General features: G+C 45.1%; 1 protein-coding gene across 5 annotated transcripts in view; it reads left to right on the top strand.

Moving 5' to 3' along the window:
* The window catches only part of LOC144030056 (cyclic AMP receptor 4), a 101,919-nt gene that overhangs the window by 47,407 nt on the left and 34,085 nt on the right, over window positions 1–20,427 (top strand). For all 5 annotated transcript variants that reach the window (XM_077535968.1, XM_077535973.1, XM_077535972.1 and 2 more), the window contains 2 exons: window positions 5,767–5,814; window positions 16,374–16,456. In XM_077535968.1, coding sequence (XP_077392094.1) covers window positions 5,767–5,814; window positions 16,374–16,456 — 131 coding nt within the window. The remainder of the gene's footprint in view (window positions 1–5,766; window positions 5,815–16,373; window positions 16,457–20,427) is intronic.

Genomic DNA, 20,427 nt, shown 5'->3' on the forward strand with positions numbered 1-20,427 from the left:
TACAACTGCAGATGTAGATGATTGGCAGCATGAATGCACACTGAAAGTCTTTCAGATTGCTTTTGATTTTCCTTATTCCTTGATGCACAGTAGACAGTGAATAATCCAAATCCCCTTTATTCCAGCCTATTGTTCACTCACGCACTCCTCTAATGTGACATCTTGCCAATTGTCTTTACTCGATAAATAGTATTGCTCTTTGGGCGAAGTAGGCTGTTTGATTGGATCGATCTCCCCTCTGGCTCACATAGAGGCTGTGTTCTTTTCCATTGTGAGGGCGCAGTCGAAAAGCCCGGAGGCGGCATTCCACAAGGTCCGCATAGTTGACATTCTCGCAATATGACAGCACTGTGCACAAAGCCCAGTGGCGCACTTGAGTTTCGAATATGTTTTGGATTTCTTTTATGGAAAATTGAAAGCGCCGTTCAAGCGACAACAGAAAGCCGGCTTTAATGTTGCGCATTCAGTTAGCACTTGCCACTCACTGTGAGTGTGAATCATGTTTTTTTTGCCCATTTAGATATTTTTTAACCTGTATTGATTTCAATTCTCTAATGTCGCTAGTTGTGTAGTCAAGTTGTGTCTTACAAATGTATACTGAGATGCAGGGTATGCTCTGTACAATAAAGCCCCATACTAACATTATCTATTTACATTGTATACTTATATTGCGTTCTACTCATCGCAGAGGTTGCAACTCCAGGTCCAGAAAGTAAAAACCCTGCCACAGTTTGGCTTTAGTGCCAGGTGCTAGCTAGCTCCCCGGGTACTCGATTACCTGCTAGGGAGCTAGCTAGCTAGCACAAGGGGCTAAAGCCAAACTGTGGCAGAGTTTTTACTTTCTGGACCCACATATGCCAAACTATTGCTTTACTAATCCTGAGCGAACACTGTGAGCTAACCTTGTGAGCTAACATCGTATGCTAATGTCGTCGACTAAGTGATCTCTATATGCATGTTTTGTAGGACGCTAGCGCCCTCTTTGTGAAAGAGAATTCCTCAATAACTCCATAAAAAAAATGCCACCATTTCACACTTTTCACCTGTCTTGCCCTCCCATTTCTCTACCCCGTCTTCCCCCTCTCCCCCCGCGCTTTCCCGTCTCGCTCCACCTGTCTCGCCCTTCACTCTGCCGTTTTGCATCCTCTATCACATTTATGAAGAGCTGCGCCTTTATCTCCCCCTCCGCTGCAGGCTGTCTCACTTGAAAGAATCTCAAAAAGCTTTGAAAGCGGGGAGGTAGGTGGCGCCTCGCTCGACGGAGAGACAAGGAGCGAGCGGAGGAAGGAAGGAGGGAGGGAGGAGAGGCGGCGACGGCGCAGGCTGGACGAGACGTTTTCGCATAGCGAGGGAGCGAGATTGCGGGAGATAATTACCGCGTAGCTCATTAGTCTTCCAAGCCTGTGTCGACGGCGTGGCTTTCAAGAAATAAACACTGAAGGGATGTGTGCAGCTTGAGAACTAAATTGAATGGAATTTATGATTCCTCCGTATGTGTGTTCCTCGGCCATGTCCAACTAAAAGCCTTTGAGATTTGTTTTTTGGGTGTTAATTTATCTCGTTTGACCTCCATTTTGCGTAACCATTCGTCTGAGTCACACAGCCATTCAACCAATCATTCTTCTAGACGGCTTATCCCACTCAGGCGCATGGTTGGTATATCCAATCTCATGTAAGATAAGCACACACTGTTCTAATGATCCGTGCTAACACCGAGCAACATCAAGCAATTGAACCAATGGCGTGAACCAATCTCGTAAACTGACTTCAACGGACGCACTGTCGTGGGTGCAATGCGGTCTCCAATTGCCCACGCCAGATGCAGACTACATCATCCGCAAAGAGAGATTTTGTAGTCAATCATAGACCTGATGTATGTACAGTATACAGTCAGGCCCTTAACATCTTATTGAAACACAAATAAAGCATTGTAACGTCTTAGCTTTACTTTTTTGAACACGTCTCTCCTCAGTTTGTGCCACAGACCTTTCTGACTCACACTCCGTGGAAGAGTTTGTCCGGTTACATTTGAAATTAAGTTTTTATCAGGCCGTTACGGTGGCTGAGCCTCTGTCACTATTAAGAGTGGCCCGACTCCAGTCGCTCATCCCCTTCCTTCCTATTTTCTTCTGTATTTTTACAATCAAAATAAAGCCAACATGGCAAAAAAAAAAAAAAAAGTAAAATGTCTCTGTACATTGTGCCGATTAGGTTATTTTGGTCTTTTTTTTTTTTTATTGGTTAGAGAGTTTTAAGATTAAGCATTTTTTTAAATTAGTCTTTGGTACTGATGTTTGAGGCACTGTGGCTTGAATATTTTTTTTGTAACTGATGAAAAAACTAAAAAAAAAAATTTTTTTGCCATTTACATGACAATGTTTTTGGCTGAAAAACAACATTTGAAAAGAGTGATAAGGTTATTCAACCTTTTCTTTTTAAGTATTTAGAATCTTTCACATGAAGTAACTTGTGAAATTCTGCACCTTTTTAAAAATGTAAAATACAACTTGACCCCAGTTTCCACAAATATATGCATTCTTATTAAATTTATTACTGCTAAACTTTGACTTGGATGTGTCTGCTGCGTTGCAACTAGAATTCCCTCTGTCCAGGCTAGTAAGTAAGAGGCGGTCATTAATCGTGTGTGGAAAAAAAATTAGTGGCGTTAAGGTAACTTTAACTAAAAATTAACGCACTAATTTTAACACCCCTAATATTAACTTTGTGTACTACACTGCAGTGAAGTCCTGTTTTAACATTTTGTGTACTTTTGATGGATTTCAATCAAGCTAACTTTATTAAGTGCGTCTCATACAAAAAAGCATAACCCAAAGTTTACATAGCAAAAAATCAGCTTATGTGCCATACTAACACTATGTAAATGTTGTTTACTAACGTGTTAATGCTGAGACGCTTACTGCAGCAACTCCTGGCCAGGTATACATACATTATTGCAAAATGTTCAAACCTTTTTTATAGCTTCTTGTGCAGGCATTCTACTATGTGCAATCTAAAAAATAAAAAAAAAGAATGTCTTGTAAAAGTAGCACCTTAGTTTGCCTTGCATTTTCAAAGCTGCAAAAAAAACGTGGAGGGAAATCAGCAAGGGAGCCATTATCAGGCCCGACAGGGTGGTCCTATAGCGCGCTTGAAGTGTTTACGGATGTGATTTGTCCGTGCCCGTTCCTTCCCTCCATCACATCTCGACACTTAATCTGCTGATGTGCTCGCCTCGCCGTGGCGTGGCTTAAGAGAAATTGCGGCAAAGGTCAGGCAGGCGCGTTGGAGACTTGGCGGCGGCGTTTGTTGATTCTGATGGATAGCGGCGGCCGGCGGAGGGGGCCGGCGCGCAAACACCGCCGTGGTCGCACTCGCATCTGCAATGACGGTCAGGGCGCCCTGAAACCATGGCAACGTGAAGTTAATAAATAGCTGAACGGAGGAGCCGCGCGCATCGTTCCTGCTTTCTTTTGTGCGGGTGTGTGCGTTTGTGCACGTGTCACACTGCCCCCCCACCCTCAAAGATTTGCCTCTGATGTCTTGCGTTACATAAAACTTCTGACTTCCTCCCCCACCACCGCCTCCATCCTACCAGTGCAAATCCCACTCATGTGTTTGGGCGTGCACGAGCGTGTGTTGACATTTCCTTGCATTCCCCCAAGAGAGGAGACAAAAGGAAAAGTATTCCCATATTCTCTCCGGAGGAAGCCGTCTGCCGTGTTTGCTCCAATTTTTTCCCCCCTCCTCTCTCCCTTTAATACGTCTTCAAAGATTCCCTTTTTCCTGGTGTCACGTCGTGAGCGCGGATGCTGATCATTTCCCACTTCATGTCTGGATGCTAACAGGGTGGGAAGTGCTCCCATCCGTCCTTTTCATCACTGGCTTCACGAGTAAAGGATTTTGCATTGATACCAATTTCAGGCCCAGTTTTATTGCTGGTCTGTGCGAAATAACGCAACACAAAGTCGACCTGAGAATTTTTTTTTCCATCATGGAAGCCCCTTCCACACTGTGCGGACACATAATTGCAGGGCAGCCTTTTTGAAATGTCCAAATCAAACCTCCATTTTGTGTCCTCCCTGCTCGGATGCAGTTTTCACACTGCCATCATTTTTCGGGCACCGGCAGGGAATTGGTTTGGTAAAGGTGACCTGCAAATGCTCTGCCTTAATATCAGAGCCATAATAGATGCCCCTTTCATACGGCCTGTAAAAGCAATGATCTTCGGTTCTGTATAAAAACAGCAGCACATGGAATCGGGGGACTGCATTTGGAATGTCCAAGTCAAACCTCCATTTTGTGTGGAACTTTCCGCCTTTCGAAATAGTGGCTAACGGAAGCCCTTTTCAGACTGGCTGTCGACCGTGTTTAGTGTCACTTCTTTGTCGAAACGGCACCAAGGGAAAATATTTTTGGAATGTCCAAATCAAACTGCTAATTTGTGTCCTTGATGTACAGATGCAGTCACACTTTCAGTAAAAGTCACCACTTTGCACATTTATTTTTTCAACGTTGCTGTTCTGCATTGATGGGGGGGTTGTGAATGTGTCCTGCGAAATTATTTGTTTTGTGTTGCTGCTGCTATGTAAATGGCACCAGTACTGTAAAAGCAACGATTTTCTGATGCCTTCTTCACCACTAACACAGAATAACAAAGTGTTTTTTGGAAGGTCCAATTGAAATCTGTCCTCAATTATGTGTCCTTCCCTGTGTGGATGCAGGAAGGACACACTTGCCAATACCAGTAAAAGCCACCATTTTCTGCCTTTTTCCAATGTTGCTTTTTTCAATATTGCACCAACACAGAATGGAGGGACAAAATCAACCCTTCAATTTTTGGAGTTTTTGGAGAGCCCCTTTACACACTATTTTCCACTGTCAAATTTGTGTATCAATGGCACATCATGGATCTGTGGGACTGTTTTGGAATGTCCAAAAAGAGCCATAATGGAGGTCCCTTTCACACTACTTTTAAAAGCAATCATTTGTTGCTGTTGTGTAGAAATGGCACCGACATGGAATTGGGGTGGGAGGTGTTTTTAGAGTGGCCAAATGAAATCTCTCCTCCATTTTGTGTGGATTTTTTCCATCTTGTGAGCTCGTGTCAGAGCCGTAACATAAAGTTGAGCTGTGATTTATTTATTTATTTATTTATTTATTTATTTATTTATTTTTGGGCATCTAAATCGGGGGTGTCCAAACTTTCTTCAAAGGGCCACATACAGAAAAATAGAAAGATGCAAGGGCCGCGTTGAATGTATTTTATTTTTTTCATTATTTATTAAACAAAGTAAAATCATTGAACCAGTTATACATTGTTGATATAATGTAGTAAGGATATAATGTAAAAACTGCAAATAGTCATGTAGCAAAGAGTTCAGGATTTTTTTTTTTATGTTTTGGGGTGATCCCTGTGTGCCAACTCAGCATTCTGAACCACAACTAGAACATTTCATTAAGAACCGTTAAGGTGATGTTTTCACAAATCGGACCTTGACACTAAACAGCAAGTGAATGAAACCATTTTTGTTTCTGAAACTGAATTATCTTGATCTTTATAGTGTTGCAAACAGGAATATAGTTACTATTTTAGTTGTAAATGTATATGTCTTTTAATAGCTCGAGAAGTTTAAAAGTTTTTTTTTAAATTGCGTTGTGAAAGACTGCCAAAAAATGTATGTCATGCTGCAAATGGCCCCCGGGCCATAGTTTGGACACCACTGGTCTAAATGAAACCATCCTCCATTTTGTGTCCTCCCTACACAGATGCAGTCGTGGCTGGGAACGTTCAACCCGGAGCGAGAGAGACGAAAGGTAATGAATGACCCGTCTGACCGCCACTTCCCCCCGACACACACACGCTCGCTGACATTGCGCACACACCACACGCACACAGTGAACGTGAGGATCAGAGCGTGTGCGGAATTAGTTCCTGCAGTCACGCTGAGCTGGTTTCAAAAAACAGCAGGGAGTGATTTGACCTCTTGACTCGCCTACTGCGCGAGTGCTTTTGCATGTATTTGAATGTGGATGTGCACATAAACGTGCGTTTAAATCGGAGGTTGCCCGGGCCTCGTTTTGACCTCATTGAAATAGCGAGGGGGCGCTAGGGAGCATGGCATGCAACATGTAAAGGATTCATTCAGTACAGCATTTTACTCTGCCTGTAAAAGCCAGCATTTGCCTGTCAATTTTCCGTACCGCTATTATGTATAATCGGTACCGATACGGAATGAGGGGACAAAGTCAACCCTGCAGTTTTTCAGCTGCTTAGGTAGTGTAAGAGCGGTAACGGAGCCACATTTCACGAAATTCACACTGCATGTGGAAGACGACATTTTACCTCATTTCTTTTCATTTCAGTTTCATTATTCTGTATAAAATGCACTAATACAGAAAAACGGGGACCAATTGACCCCACATTTTTTTTATTCCGGCTGAGATGTCAGTCATTCTATACATTCAGGCCTGTTCCCCAATGGTACCAACACAAAAGGGGGGATGAGCTCAAACGGGCAGATTTCCACTTCAGCGTTTGTAACAGAAGCTTCTTTATCACGTTTTTGCACGTGGCTTTTCCGTATGATTCAAACCGAAACGGAACGGGAGGACGACATCAGCCTGGCCATTTTCCAGCATGGCAGGTGGTTGTCTGCGGCATCTCTTTGACCTGATGGAAATAGCAACGGGGCTGAGAAGCATGATGAGTTACATGCAAAGGATTCATTCTGGACTACCTTTTATGGTGCCTCGAAAAGTCACACCAGCATTTTCAGCTTCTGAGGTAATATAAGTTGTAACCAAAACACGTTACACTGCCAAGTCGGCATTTTCCTTATTCCTGTTTTGGCTGATCTCATTAACTGCACCAACACGTAATGGGGGAACGAAATCGACCCTTTTTTTGCTGTGCAGCCAGCATTTTTCAGTTTTTTTTTTGTGTGTCTGTACTGCCATTGTGTCTAAACTACACGTACACGGAATAGATGGGAGGAAGTCTTGTTAAAATGTATAAAAGAAGTAGGGATCACCTGATCGGAAATCGGGCCCGATCGGAATCACACGCTGTCTGCCGATCAGGACTCGGATAAATATATGAGGTTATTTTTATAACTTTTTATTAAATCTAGAGCTGCGCGGTGGCACAGAGTGAGACTTCATTTTTTTCACAGTGTGCGGCATGGCGTCACTTTGCTACAGTGACACTATTGACACAAAAATTAAAAGTTGGAAAGTTTTAATCCTTTTTTTTTTTTTTTTAAGATACTGCAACTTCATTTGTTGTGATCCTCCGAAACGTAAGCAGTTTTTGCCATTAAAATTAATACAAATAATTTTTAATCTATCCATCTTAGAGGCAAGGGCCCTCCGTCACAGTGGCTACATTCCAAAAATACATTTCACCACACTGCAATGCTTGTCCGTGCACCAGCAGTGACTGATTAGCGCCACTGCATTTCTGCTGTCATAGGAATAGAATAGAATCCCCCCACCCCCCACCCCCACCCCTGCACTACAAAGCAGAGCGTTTCCAGCCCTTCTGAAGAAACAACTCGGTAAAAACAATATGCGGCACCACGCATCCAGCCCTATCAGCGGGAGCTCACCGGATGCCGACAGAACCGTGACAACCTTCCAGGGCTGCTTAACAGCACAATCAATTGCACTTTTCGCGTTCTTGGGAATACATGAAGGCTAATTTAGAGCAAAAAAAAAACAAAAAGATACAAATATTGCTTTTGATATTGAGGCATTGATTGGCTTTTTTTTTTTTTTTGCATTGTCTTGGTGACCCTAAAATGGAGACAGCAACACTGTATGATGTCAATATTTAAAACCGCATAGACTCAGCTTTCTGAATGCTAACATACAATGGGAAACTGCATTTGCTAACAATTAGCATGTGGCAGTGTTGTTGCCCTATAAGCAATGGTTATCTGAACACAAATGGTGCAGCAACACAACAGACAGGCAATATCACAGGCAGATGTTCTTTATCCTCTACAAAGAATGACTGACTGCTGTGCCAAGGTTCCGCATAAGGAGCTGAGACTCAAGTACGCTATATCCATATGAATGAGTGAATGTGCAGCACATTGAGGGAGAAAGTGTGACAAAATGTTTTCATTATTGTTTCATTCAAACCCAAAAACGTATAAATATGTTTTTTAATACTTTTGTCCTTCACTCCCATAAACGTATTTATACGCTTTTTTGTTGTTGTTTTTAATGCAAAAGCATACAGAAAGCTTTGATGCAGCTTCTTATAAGAGGTGGCTTAAAGCAATGTTAGTTATGACAAAAAACGGCCAGCAGGTGGCAGCAGAGTATGAGATCAGCTCGGCCCATGTTGCAATCAACTCTTTTTGTGAATGTGAATGAATATTGATGAAACTTAACTGTGTTCTAATGCCAATTGCTGCAAAATCGAAACATATATATATTTCCCTAAATCCTTCATCTTTAATTTGATAGGTTCAATGTTTTTATAGTAGTAAAACACAATATTCTGTGCGCCTTGCAAAATCAGTCCAAATCCAGTAAAACAGCCGAGACCGAACGGGGTTGCTTCAGTGAAAATGGCTGGGAGTGAATAAGTTAATATAATTTATGTTTTTTTAAAAGAAAGAGTGCTGTGTTTAATCAGTGAAAAAAAATGTTTTCAGGACAATGCTGGAACGAATTAATGGTGTTTCCATATATTTCAAGTCATAAGAGAGAGAGCGTGGTCAAGCAACAAATTAAATTTATCGCAAGGCATCACTGTATGTCAGATATGAGCAAACGACGTTCCCACTGTGAACGTGAACAGATCGTGTTTACGAACTGAATCAATATTTCCCTTTTGTTCCTCAACCAATGTTCTTCAACAGGGGAGTTTGTGAACTAATGTTCCACTGTATTTCCATTATTTCCTTTGGGGAAAAAAAATCTTGTTTGGAAAAGTCAACAAATGATCCTGCAGTGGATTGTGTTGTGACCGTAGAGCCTCCACTGTTTGCTAATTATGGTGGCATCACCTCTAGCCTCTCATCGTAATCAGGCAGGCCCCATTGTTAAGATGTTAACTCCAAAGCGGCCTCGCTTGGTTGGCGCAACACAAAAGCGTATCGCACACGCTGGCTGGCTCAGCCTCCTCCCTCATTTCTCTTCAATGGCTTCAGCCTGCCTGCGTGTGGGGTTAAGGTGTGGAGGGCAGGTTAGGGTTAAGGTTATGTAAATGCTGCCCCTAAGTGGCAGTTGTAATTACTGCATGCTGCACTGGGGTAACCCTGCTGTGTGTGTGTGTCAACAACAACACACGCCTGGGCAGAGTGCAAATAAGTCGGTGGTGGTTTTTGTCTCTTAAGCCGCCGCCCCCTCCTCTTCACGCACACACATAACCGAACCGAACCCCCCCCATCCGCTCTCTCCCTCCGCCTCTGTCACTCTTGTACGCGCAACCCGGCATGAATAAACCAGCGCGCCAGGTTCATGCGCATGAATATTGATGAGAATTTATGCACGCGCTGCGACGCTTTAAAACAACAACAACAGCCTCGCCGGTTGCGCTTGCCAAGACGGCAGGCCTCTCGTGTGCGTGGGGGTGTGCGCGCGCGCGCGCGCGCGTGTGTGTGTGTGTATACCAGCAAGTGTAAACGACAGAAAGCGATTCCGGCTGGGCGCACCTCTCTGTCTCTGGCGATTTCCGTTCACGTCAACACATCTTCCTCCGTCTTTCTGTTTTTCTGAGTCAGCCTGGCTGCCGTCTCCCTCCCTCTCTTTGTGTGTGCGTGCGTGTCGGGAGAGCGATGACGTACATAACAAGTGTCGGCAGTTATCTGGGCCGTCAGTCACGCGTCCGCGACACATCTGTGTGTGTCTTGACTGATTTGTTGGAGGTCACGCTTGAACGCACTGGAACTCATACACGCACGCGCGCACGCAGCAGAACAGGTCAGCGACGGGGTATCCGGAATTGAGTATTTAAGTCACACACACACCAGCGTAGTCCCGTCGGGTTGCGGAAAAGGCTGGCTGAGCAAACAGACGTCCTTGCTGGTGTTTGTTGTGCTCGTTATTGTCCCCAAGAGTTTGCTCCGTGATCCGCGCCGACTTTGCCTGGAGCGCCAACGCAAATGTAACCATGTCACTGCGCCCGTGCGCGGTGCTCTTCAGACCTCCAAATGCCTTCTTTTAAAGAAAGACAAACCATTAAGACTCATATTTTGAAAACGTATGTTTTTCTGTGCCATGCGGCCTCTTGTCCAGAAATTTCGGCTCACTGGAAATTCACCCCAATATGAATATTTTTTTTTTTAATGTTTACGTACAACTGACAAAATCAAACTAAAAATGCTTTATTTTTTATTCATTGCTTAGCAATGTTTCTTTGCATTGGGGATAGACCGATTATCAGCCACTCCCCAGGCCGATTATCTGCGCCAATTTTCAGCATTTTGACGAATAAAATCAGACGGCCAATGCAAACTCTCTGCACCTTTTGTTTTTGTTTAAAATAAAAAAATTAAAAAAGTACAAGTCTAATACTTCAATTTTTTTTAATTTCGGAAAACTTTTTTTTTTTACTGTAGAAAGTAGTCAGAAACCATTTACATATTTTCATTTAACTTTTTAAGAGGCCAATGACCCCAGGAGCTTCCTGAACTTTTTGTTAGAATTCTAAAACAAAGATGCCTATTTTATAACATTAAAAACATGAACTCAAGCCATTTTAGAACCTTTTAAAATTGTCGATACCCACATGATATTATGTTCAATGATTGTGTAGATATACCAAAACTACCAAATGACAGAATAGACTCTCTACTTTGGGTTAAAGCGTTTTTCTGTCGATATGGGCACTCTGTGTTTGGCAGAGTTCAGCACAATTCACTCTGTGATTGCCTCCCTTTCAGTTCTCATACGTTATGCAGACAAGAATGTGGAATTGCATCTTATTGTCTGTTACTTAACAGATATTAAACTTGGTATTCACTTTTTTTTTTTTTTTTTAAGTAATCGCTAGAGGGGTCGGAAAATTTGTTATGGCAACTAATCGCTAAGTTTGTAAAACTGATTTTGTTTTGTAATCTAGCTCCTTTCATCCTATTTTCACAGCCCTGTTGTTAGTGTAAACTGTCTAAAAGGGGAAAAAAATATCCTGACAAAAATCCTGACTGAAATTATTCTATACAATTAATTAATTACCCATCCTTAGTTCAATGATTTTTAGTATCGCAAAGAGCTCAACGCCAATGTCAATATTTCAGCGTTGCCGTGCTTGTGAAGAGCTCCTCGGTGAAGCGCGTTCGCGTTCAGACTGAACAGGTCCGTTTAAAAATCTGACCCGCTTTGTCTCTGCGGGCCGCTTGCACAGGATGAGTGCTTTTGACAACACACATCTTTTATGGGCATCAGCCCTGCAGCTAGTATATAATCAGCATTAGTGCTCGCTCAGCTGTGTCGTTTTATTGTTTCCGCGCTTGCGCTTGGCCAATTTCCATTTTCTCGCCGTTGTTGTTGTTTTCCCCGCCAGAGTCCCTTTTGTCCCTGTTGTCGGACATGTTTGACATTGAAAGTCGACCTTGGAGAGTGCAGCTGCGAAAACAGTCTGAGAGTAGAAAAATTAGAGCGTCTGCAAAAGATTCGGCCAGATTGCAAGGAGGTGGAATATATTTTTGAACTAAATAAGAACATAGGCAGATTATTAGAATTACTAATAAGGAGAAATAAGAGCTACAAAAAAAAAAGTTCCTTACTGTATGTGTCCAGATGTATGTGGGGAGCAATTTACTATTATTAACCTTTGGCCATGATTTTCACGAAAATCAGATTTCGGATTTTATACCATTTGTATCATCTACGCTTAAAGAAAACACAAATAGCAATGACATTGTTCAAAAAAAGTTTTGTTTTCCCTCCCTTTCTCAACATTAACTTGCCTCTCATGGCTGTGTATGTGTGTCTAATAATAAAATTGTAATCAAATGTGCACAATATTAGTAGTGCAACTAATGCAAGGCTGACACTTGCATGATTTTGTGGCACGAATTGTCACGACTCGAGTCGTGCCAGTGCGCGAACTAGTCGTAAAGTGGTGTGAAGTGTGCGTAAACCCGTCGTGACTGCGTGCCATGTTCAAAATTTTTGTCACGACAAAATTTCGCAACCAGGTCGTGAACGATGCGCAAACTGTTCGTGAACTCGTCGGGACAATCGGGGAAGGATGTGCGCCAGTGCGTGGTAGTGTGCGCCATGCCACGACTGTCACGAAGTGCCACGAATAGTTCACGAACTGCTCACGTCGAGTTATATCCCAGTTCGTGCCCCAAATGGCACGACTTGCCACGACAATATCGTGGCCAAAAGTCGTGCATTTGTCAGCCTTGCATAATTGCATGAATGATCAATTACAAACACAATTTAACTGCACAGATGCTAACGTAAATAGCATGTAGCTGATAGAACAGTGGCTAATGAAACGTGAGGCTTATCTCTGTCATGTATCCATCAAGCTTCTTTAAATGTTAAGTCTTGTTATTTTAGTTTTATCAATTGCAAAAAAAAAAAAAAAAAAAAAAAAAAAAAGAGTATAATGTACTTCAGTTCAAAACATAAATTACCCACATATTAGTAAGTGTACCGACCTCATACTGTAGCTACACGTTAACTCTGTAAACAAATACAGTGCAGCTCTGCCTCTGGCGAGTGGACGTCTTGGCTAGCGTTATGCTTCTGGCAGTATTTCAGATGTGTTGACTTTTAAAAAAAAAAAAAAAAAAAAAAGACATCACAAATACCAGTGGTGTTTTTTTAAGCGTAATAATTCTCACTGTTCTGTTACAGTTGCACTTCATTGTTCACATTCTAAAACGGAGACAAACGTATTGTTGTGCTTTCCCTAAAACATAAATATTTCAGTTGTATATTATTTCTATTTGTGAATCTTCCTAGAAAATACTTTCTCCAGCTTTTTGATTGGCTTACAGCTTTGATTGGTTATAGCGCCCCCTATTGTCTTGGTATGTAGTTGATGGCCGGCAACTGCATTATAATATATTTCAAAAAGAATCCGACAGTTCGTATTTGAGTGTGTACATTTAGTTTAAAAATGTTTTTCAAAATGTCCGACCTAGCCTGATGTGGCGTCCCTGACACGGGAGGTTGGCGAAACAGATGGGCCGGCCCTGTTTCCCGTCTGCAGTCTAGCATGTGTCATTAATGTCGGGACCGCTGCGCCCGCCTCGCATAATTGCTCTTCCGTTCCCCTCCGCTTCTTCAGACGTGCGGGGGTCCACGCTACGCAGGGACTTTGATTAAAAACACGCGGCTCTTTAGCCGCACTCCCTCTTACCCCTCCTGCCCCCTCCCCCATTTCGCTGTTCCACATCCTGTCTGTAAGCGCAACGGAATTCCTCAAATGCTTGTAACTACATCTCACCTAAAATTTTATAACACCCTTCTGGCTGCGCTGTGTCTTTTTAAGAGCCGTTTCTGGAACACTACCCCCTCCCTCCCCCCTCCCCGTCCTGTGGAGGCTCACTGGTGCTGACATTCCCGCAATGTCCTCTATCACGTCGGATCCGTCAGCCTCGTGGTTTGCCCTTTCAGTCGGACGATGAGACATTCCTGCCGGAGCGAGCGCGCGCCAGCGTGCACGCATGCCTGGCTATGATGTCAAATCTCAACGCTAATAGGCCTAAGCTTCGCGTTGGCCCCCAGTGGGGGGTGGGGGGGGCCTGGCTTGCAGTCACCGTTGAAAACACGCATACGTTGCTCCGTGGAAACTTAGCTTTAAAGACTTGCCGCCAAGCAAAGATAAAACGCCACTGTGGGGATCTTGTGATTTTCATTTGGATTGTTTGGAAGGCCTGCGTCGGCGCTCGTACGCCCCCCAGGGTCTTTCTGGTGACTAATTAATTTCCAGCATGCAGGGGTAGAGGCCAGAGCTCATGGGCCTGCCTCCTGCCACTGGCTGCGTGTTTGCGTGGAGAAGGAAGACGAAGAAGGAAGGGAGGGAGGGAAGGGAGGCTTTGCTCCAGCTTGACTGCTGCGCCTCAGCCTGCGGGGAAGAGGAGGAGGGAAGGGAGGCAGCGCGGTTTGGGGGGGGTGGGGGTGAGGTTTTGACGAGCAGAGCGCAGAAAATCGATCCGGGGGCCTCGCTTCTCAGCCTCTTTCCGGACGCACGAGTCCTCGTCTCCCGGGAATTAGATAACAGCTTGTAAAAGCCCTCCACCGCCAGGCGCTGCGCTCGCCTCCTCGATTCCGCCGCCGTCGCACCTCCCCCACCCCTGCCCGCCTTTCCCAGCCCGCCTGCCCGCTTGTCCACCAGATATTGAATTCATCCCTTTCCAATTGCCTTTAATTGGACGCGCCGCTTCTGCCCATAACTGTGTGGATATTGCATATTATCAGCACGTTAATATTTTATTAGATTTTAATTGGCCTTTGTTGTTTGCCTCAGCGCACCACTGCGCCCGTGAACGCGCCGCCGCCGCTGACGCTTGTGTGCCTTTGTGTGTTTGTGTGTGGAAAATACCAAACAATGGCTTTCCTTCTCTGCCTCTGTTGGTCAGTATCCTCTTTCACAGAGGTTCTGCAAAACTGGCATATCGGGGACGTAATAGAAGCCCAGAGAACATTTCTCATCTTGTGCCTTTCCAACAGCATCCACCAAAGCGGGGCCTTACTTCTGTGTGTGCATTCACTCATCAATGTGGCATCCCATATCAGATAATTAGATGGCGTACACATCAGCGTTGGAAATACTTTGTACTGCTACAGACAGAAAGCTGGGAAGTGACTTCAATCCCCCATTCTTTGTCAGTACCTTACACACAGAACAGAAAAAAGAAAAACGAGCAACAGAACAGGTGGTAGACGTAAGCTTTGGATGTTGAACTTCATACATCAATCCCAGTTTTCTGCAAAGACCCCAATTCCACTGACACGTGCTCCAATGTGGACTCTGAGGTAGGCTGTCCTTAGCGCCTCGGCGGCAGGGTTTTGGAGTAGATGAGATCTGCCAGGATTTCCTAACGGCTCTAGATGATGTGGGGGTGTCTTGGTATCTTTGCAGAATCGCATAAACATAAGGGACAGTGCCTCTGGTTTGATGGTTTGGGGGAGTATGTTCCAATTTAAGGGGTTCACACGCATGACATTTTGGGGAATGAGATCCTGCCCCTTCATGAGGGAGGGAAGAAATGAGTGGGAGATTGACATGATTGGTGCAGCATTTCCAGTGGTGCAGACTCTGCATTGGTTTTTTCGTGGTGAAGAAGTTGAACAGAAAGGAAAAGCTCTTGATTTCGATCTACTCTACCATCCTCACCTGGAGATACTGAGTGAAAGAACAAGATCACAGTCACAAGCATCCAAAATGCTTTTCCTCCGCATGGCGTCCATTGCGCAGTTATCCAACTGGAGTTCCTCTGCATCGAGAGGAACCCAATGAGGTAGGTCGAGCATCTGGTTAAAATGCCTCTCTGACACCTCCCTGGTGAGCTGTTCCGGGCGCATGGTCTTGGGAACACCATGCGAAGAGCTGGACGAAGTGACCCACGGAGGGCGAAGTTTCAGGTTTTCTGCTCAGGCTGCGGCCCCTGCAATCCAAACCCAGATAATCGGATGGCTGGATGGATGGATGGATGGATGGATGGACTTCAGTCCCCTATTTCATGTTGATACCTTTCACACACAATTGCAACACTGGAAAGAGTTGTGAAAGTGATGCCACAGGTGTTTAATTTTGCACCCCACTCCAAGATTTCCGTTACCATTCACATAGCTGTTGTCCCACCTTTGACCTCTGAAGCCGGCACATTTGCAGGTTACCTTCAGGTCTCCGTTCCACATTGGTACCTTTCACACAGAACAGTGTCAAAGAAAAATATGCTCAACAACAAGGGGCGAGAGAAGACCTTCACACGCCTGTGACATTACCTCAGAAGCAGGCAATTTTACGAGTCGACTTGAACTCCCCATTCCGGTTCAGTACCTTTCACACAGAGCATAAAAAAGCACCAAAAGCTAAGTGAATCTCAGTCCTGACTTTTCGCTAGTGCCTTTCATACAGCCATTGTCTCAACTTTTATTCTATTTCTAAAGCCAGAAAAATTGACTTCACAATTCACACACAAGAGACAAACTGTAGGGTAAACACTAGATAAAAGTTGCAAAAGCTAAGTGTGAGGTGTTAAACTCAACACCCCAATTCTGGCTTCCCACTTTTGACTTTCACTCAGCCATCGTCCCACTTTTGATACTATCTCTGAAGCCGTCAAATTTGCTGGTCGACTGCAGTCGCCCATTCCGCGTCGGCACCTTTTACACAGAACAAGCCGGGAAAAAAATGTTTCAGGGGAGCTAAATATGATTCTCTTCTGCAGGTTTCCCTGGCCGAGGAGATCAAGCCGCTAAAGTGGTATCCGTCTGTTTACCTGCTGGTGTCTATCTTCCCACTCATCAACAGGTAAGGCACGCACGCACGCACACTCACGCACACGCCAACAAGCACGCATGTGTAGACCTTCACTCGCAAGTCTTGTTGTATTTGCATATTGGCGTCACTCGTATCTTTTCGCCGCCTCCTCTCTCGCTCTCGCTTATCAGCAGCTCTTAGAAGCCCCGCTCTCCGTGTAGCAGCCAAGCAAGATTGTGTGCGTGCATATTTGTGTGTGTGTGTGTCTGTGCGAGTGTGTGTTGGCCGTATGGAGCGTTTTATTGGCTTTTTTAAAGTCGGGGCTTTGTCAGGCGAGGGTTGGTGTGAGGGGGCGGGTGGTCCAGTAAATGATAACCCCGGCCCTGTTATTACTTCTTTGCCCACCCCCCCTCACGTCCGCCATGTCTTCCGTCAGCAACCCACCCCCCACCCTCTTCCCACCCACCCTCTTTCCACGTAGAGCCGCTGGCGTGATTGACAGGTCAGGGTTACTAAGTGATTAGCTGCGGCGGCTCTGCTTGTCGCCACGGCGATGTCGGCAGAGACGCAGGTCAATTACAGGGTCAACGTCTCTCAAAGGCTTTCTTCCGACGCCGCTCGCCCCCCCAAAAAAGCCCCACCCCGTCCATCCCCCTCCCCCTGCTTAACCTCTCTGTCCATTCCTCCGTCCTCACCCCTCCTCCCGCTGTCATGCCCCGGCTGTCAACTGACGGAGACGATCCCGCCCCTCCTTTCCCTCGGTAAATGTCACTTTCCCTTCCGCTCTCCCTCGTTTCCAAGCGTCTTTTGTCGCCGCTCCTTCCCCTAATTTGCGATTTTCCATCTCCTCTTTTCCCTCTCCTCCATCACACAAAGCCGCTCACCCCCCTCCCCTCCCACTCTCCCTCCCTCCCCCCTCGTTCTCTTTCCGCCTGTCTTGAGCAAACACGCGCCGCTCTCTGCCTTTCTCCCGAGAGCGCACGGGGGGATAAAACGGGAATGAATTGCTCTCTCGTTGTCGTCTTCCGCCTCCTCCCGCCGCTCGGCTGCGCCGGCTGTATATATCCCCAGCTCCTATTAATTTGTTAGCCTCCCCTCCTGCTCCCCCCCCTCCTCCCCCTCCTATTTACTCGCCTCCCCTTGGCTCATATCCTCCCTCCATCCTCCTTCCTGCCTTCAGCTGAGGGGCTGGAGTGTGTAAAGTGTTTGTCACGGTGCCGTGCCGATGCTGCCGCGTGGAAGCGAACGCACGGGAGACAGCCTCGGTGCGTGCGTGCGTGCGTGTGTGTTTTTTGTTCCTCCCCGCTGGCGTGCGTAGGCGGCCGCTTGGTTTCGTGTCAAGGCAAATGTGCTGTCGCCGCTTGTTGCCATGTGTGCGCACTTGTTTGTCTGGCTTGACGCGAGTGCGTGCGTGCGTGCGTGCTCGCCAACGCGCGCGGCTTTTCTATCCCGTGTGCGTGTGTGTGCGTGTGTGTCTGAGTGGGGGATTATTTCTATCTGAGCTCCAAAGCCTCCTAAACAGGGCTTAGAGAGACGGCCCAGGGCAGCAGCTAAAGCTGTCGGCTAGAGCGCTCCCTCTCTCCCCCCTCTCTCTGCCATTTCTCCCGGCCTGATCCGTCCTGTTAATACGCAGGCACTCCCACACACAAACACACTCTTGTTTTGGCCCTCATCTGCTGCCACACACACATAAAAATGCGCAGACAGTCACACGCCACACAAGCAATTTTAATCTGTTCCAAATGCACACTGGTAAATGTGTTAATTCGACACCAGCTGTTGCGAATTGAAATGGGAAAGCGCTCCTAGTTTTCCTGCTCGCCGTGCTCTGCCTTCCTCTCTCGCCCTCTCTCTCTCTCTCTCTCGCCGTGTTTGTGTGTGCGCTGCCCGGGCACGCCGACTCCAGTTTTCACAGTCTGCTTCTCACATCGCCTCCCCTGTGTGCTTTTTAGTGTGGGTGTGTGTTTGTTTACAAGGCTTGTCTAGATTCCTACTGTGCGCGCCTGTACGCCTGTTTGCATAAATAAGCCCTCTCCTCGGAAACCTCGCCGCCGATTCCGGTGGCACGTCGCCGCTTGACGAGTGAGTGCTCCTCCCGGACGAGCGGGCGCGTGTTATTTCACCGCATTTCACAAAAGCCCCTTTTTCCACCAAGCTTCACACTTTGGTTTAGTTTGACAGGGTACACTTTTTATATTTGGTTTCCATTGTCAAACGTTGTGAAAGGTACACAAACAACAAGAGCCGCTTTCACCAACTATCGAAGGCGGCTTTTTCCAGGCTCGCTGTCCTGTGCGAGGGTTTGTAGACGACTAGTGAATTTGCCGATCTGTTGTGGTAACGTAGGCAGAACATCGCCAGCCACATTGTGAAGTTCAGGACCTGAGAGTCACTATGTGTTGAAAGCAACTGACTGCGTTTATTTGTGGTCAATATTTGGACTAGGGTAGAAATTCAGATTCCCGATGTAAACTGTGATGCGCAGATGTCATTGCACACATAGACATCATTTCCATTTTCTACGGTTAATAAGACATTGTATTCATGTCACTCACCACACTAATTGGTTTCCGCCTCGCTCCAAAAGTGTAGTTCTGCCTTGCTTTGCCATGTTTGGCCATTTTTGTTTACCTCTGTTTGTACACTTCAAGTGACGTGCGCACTAGATGTACACCCATTTTTCAGTATGTGTGTATATCCTCCTGACTACCAGGAAAAAAATATTGTCCAATCATGTTTATTTTGATATTCCCCAGTCGTTGTGAAGTAACTGGAATACTGCAAAAGACATTTTTGAAAAAAAAAGAAGTTATTTTTAAGCTATTATGTGTCCACTACAGAGGACACTTTTTAAAACTTAAATGCGAGGCTCAAATACAGTTAAAATAATCCAAACAATACTTTAATGTGTTCTTCAGAGTCTTATAGAAAACATGCTACCAACATTTAAAGCCTAAATTTGTTCAATAAAAAGTGTTATACACTTCCCTAAAAAGTGCTTGCACTGAGGGAAGCCATTTTCTTTTATCAAAGGTAGCAAAGCCCCACCCCTACACATTTGGTATCACTGGAAATCTCTGAATGTCCTCTATAGAGCACAAAAGGAGTTAATTCAGTCGTACACTGGGTGGGAGATATTCAGGTTTAAAAAGGTCCACAACAGAGGACAAATTTGAATTGCTGGTAGTCAGGAGGATACAGACACTGTGGCATTTTCGCTATAGAGACAGAAAATAATGTGAAAACGCCACAGAGAAAAATGTGTTCACGTTAGGCTCGTTTAGCCGCCGCGTACACAAGTAGTTCAGACCAACATTCCTTGCAAATAGCGCATGCTCAGAACTGAAGTTTCATTCACAAGAGGTACCCCTATCATGTTTACGTGACCAAATATTCAGGTTAGAAAAGGGGTACCCCAAAGGTCATATTCAGTTTGTTTTTTTTGTATTTTCAAAACCTGAATATTATCAATATTTGGGGTTTGAAATACTGTAAGCAAACATGTTCACTGTCATTGTCTGAGGCACAGGCGTCATCACATGCCTAATTATTGTAATGTGTGAAACCACAACCACTTTGTCAATGCACAGCAATGTCCTGTTACATTACACATCTGATGCACTAATTTAACCAGGAGAAAATTTAAGAAAAGTCTGGGGCTCAGGTGATCGAGCACCTTGTCAGTAGGTGAATATGAAGACAGCGCTTTCAGTATCGTGTAGGTAGAAAAGTGCGATACAAAAATACAACAAAAATGTGCAGCGCAAAATGGACCCTGAGTGACAGTGAATGTCCTCGACCACTTTCCAAGCAGATCGGGGAGAAAGAATCACACTTGTGCATTTCAGTGAGGGACACAGCTTTGTTCAGACTCAGGGGGTGGGCAAGTTTGTCAAGTGAGTGAATTTTTTACAGAACACACCTTCCTGTGTATTTCTAAGCAGGTGAGCTTGCATAGTCACGCACCTGAGTTCGTTTGCCCGAAGGTCCACAGAATATTGTGTTCTATTGCTATAAAAACA

The sequence above is a fragment of the Festucalex cinctus genome, chromosome 11, assembly GCF_051991245.1.
Source record: "Festucalex cinctus isolate MCC-2025b chromosome 11, RoL_Fcin_1.0, whole genome shotgun sequence".
NCBI lineage: Eukaryota > Metazoa > Chordata > Actinopteri > Syngnathiformes > Syngnathidae > Festucalex > Festucalex cinctus.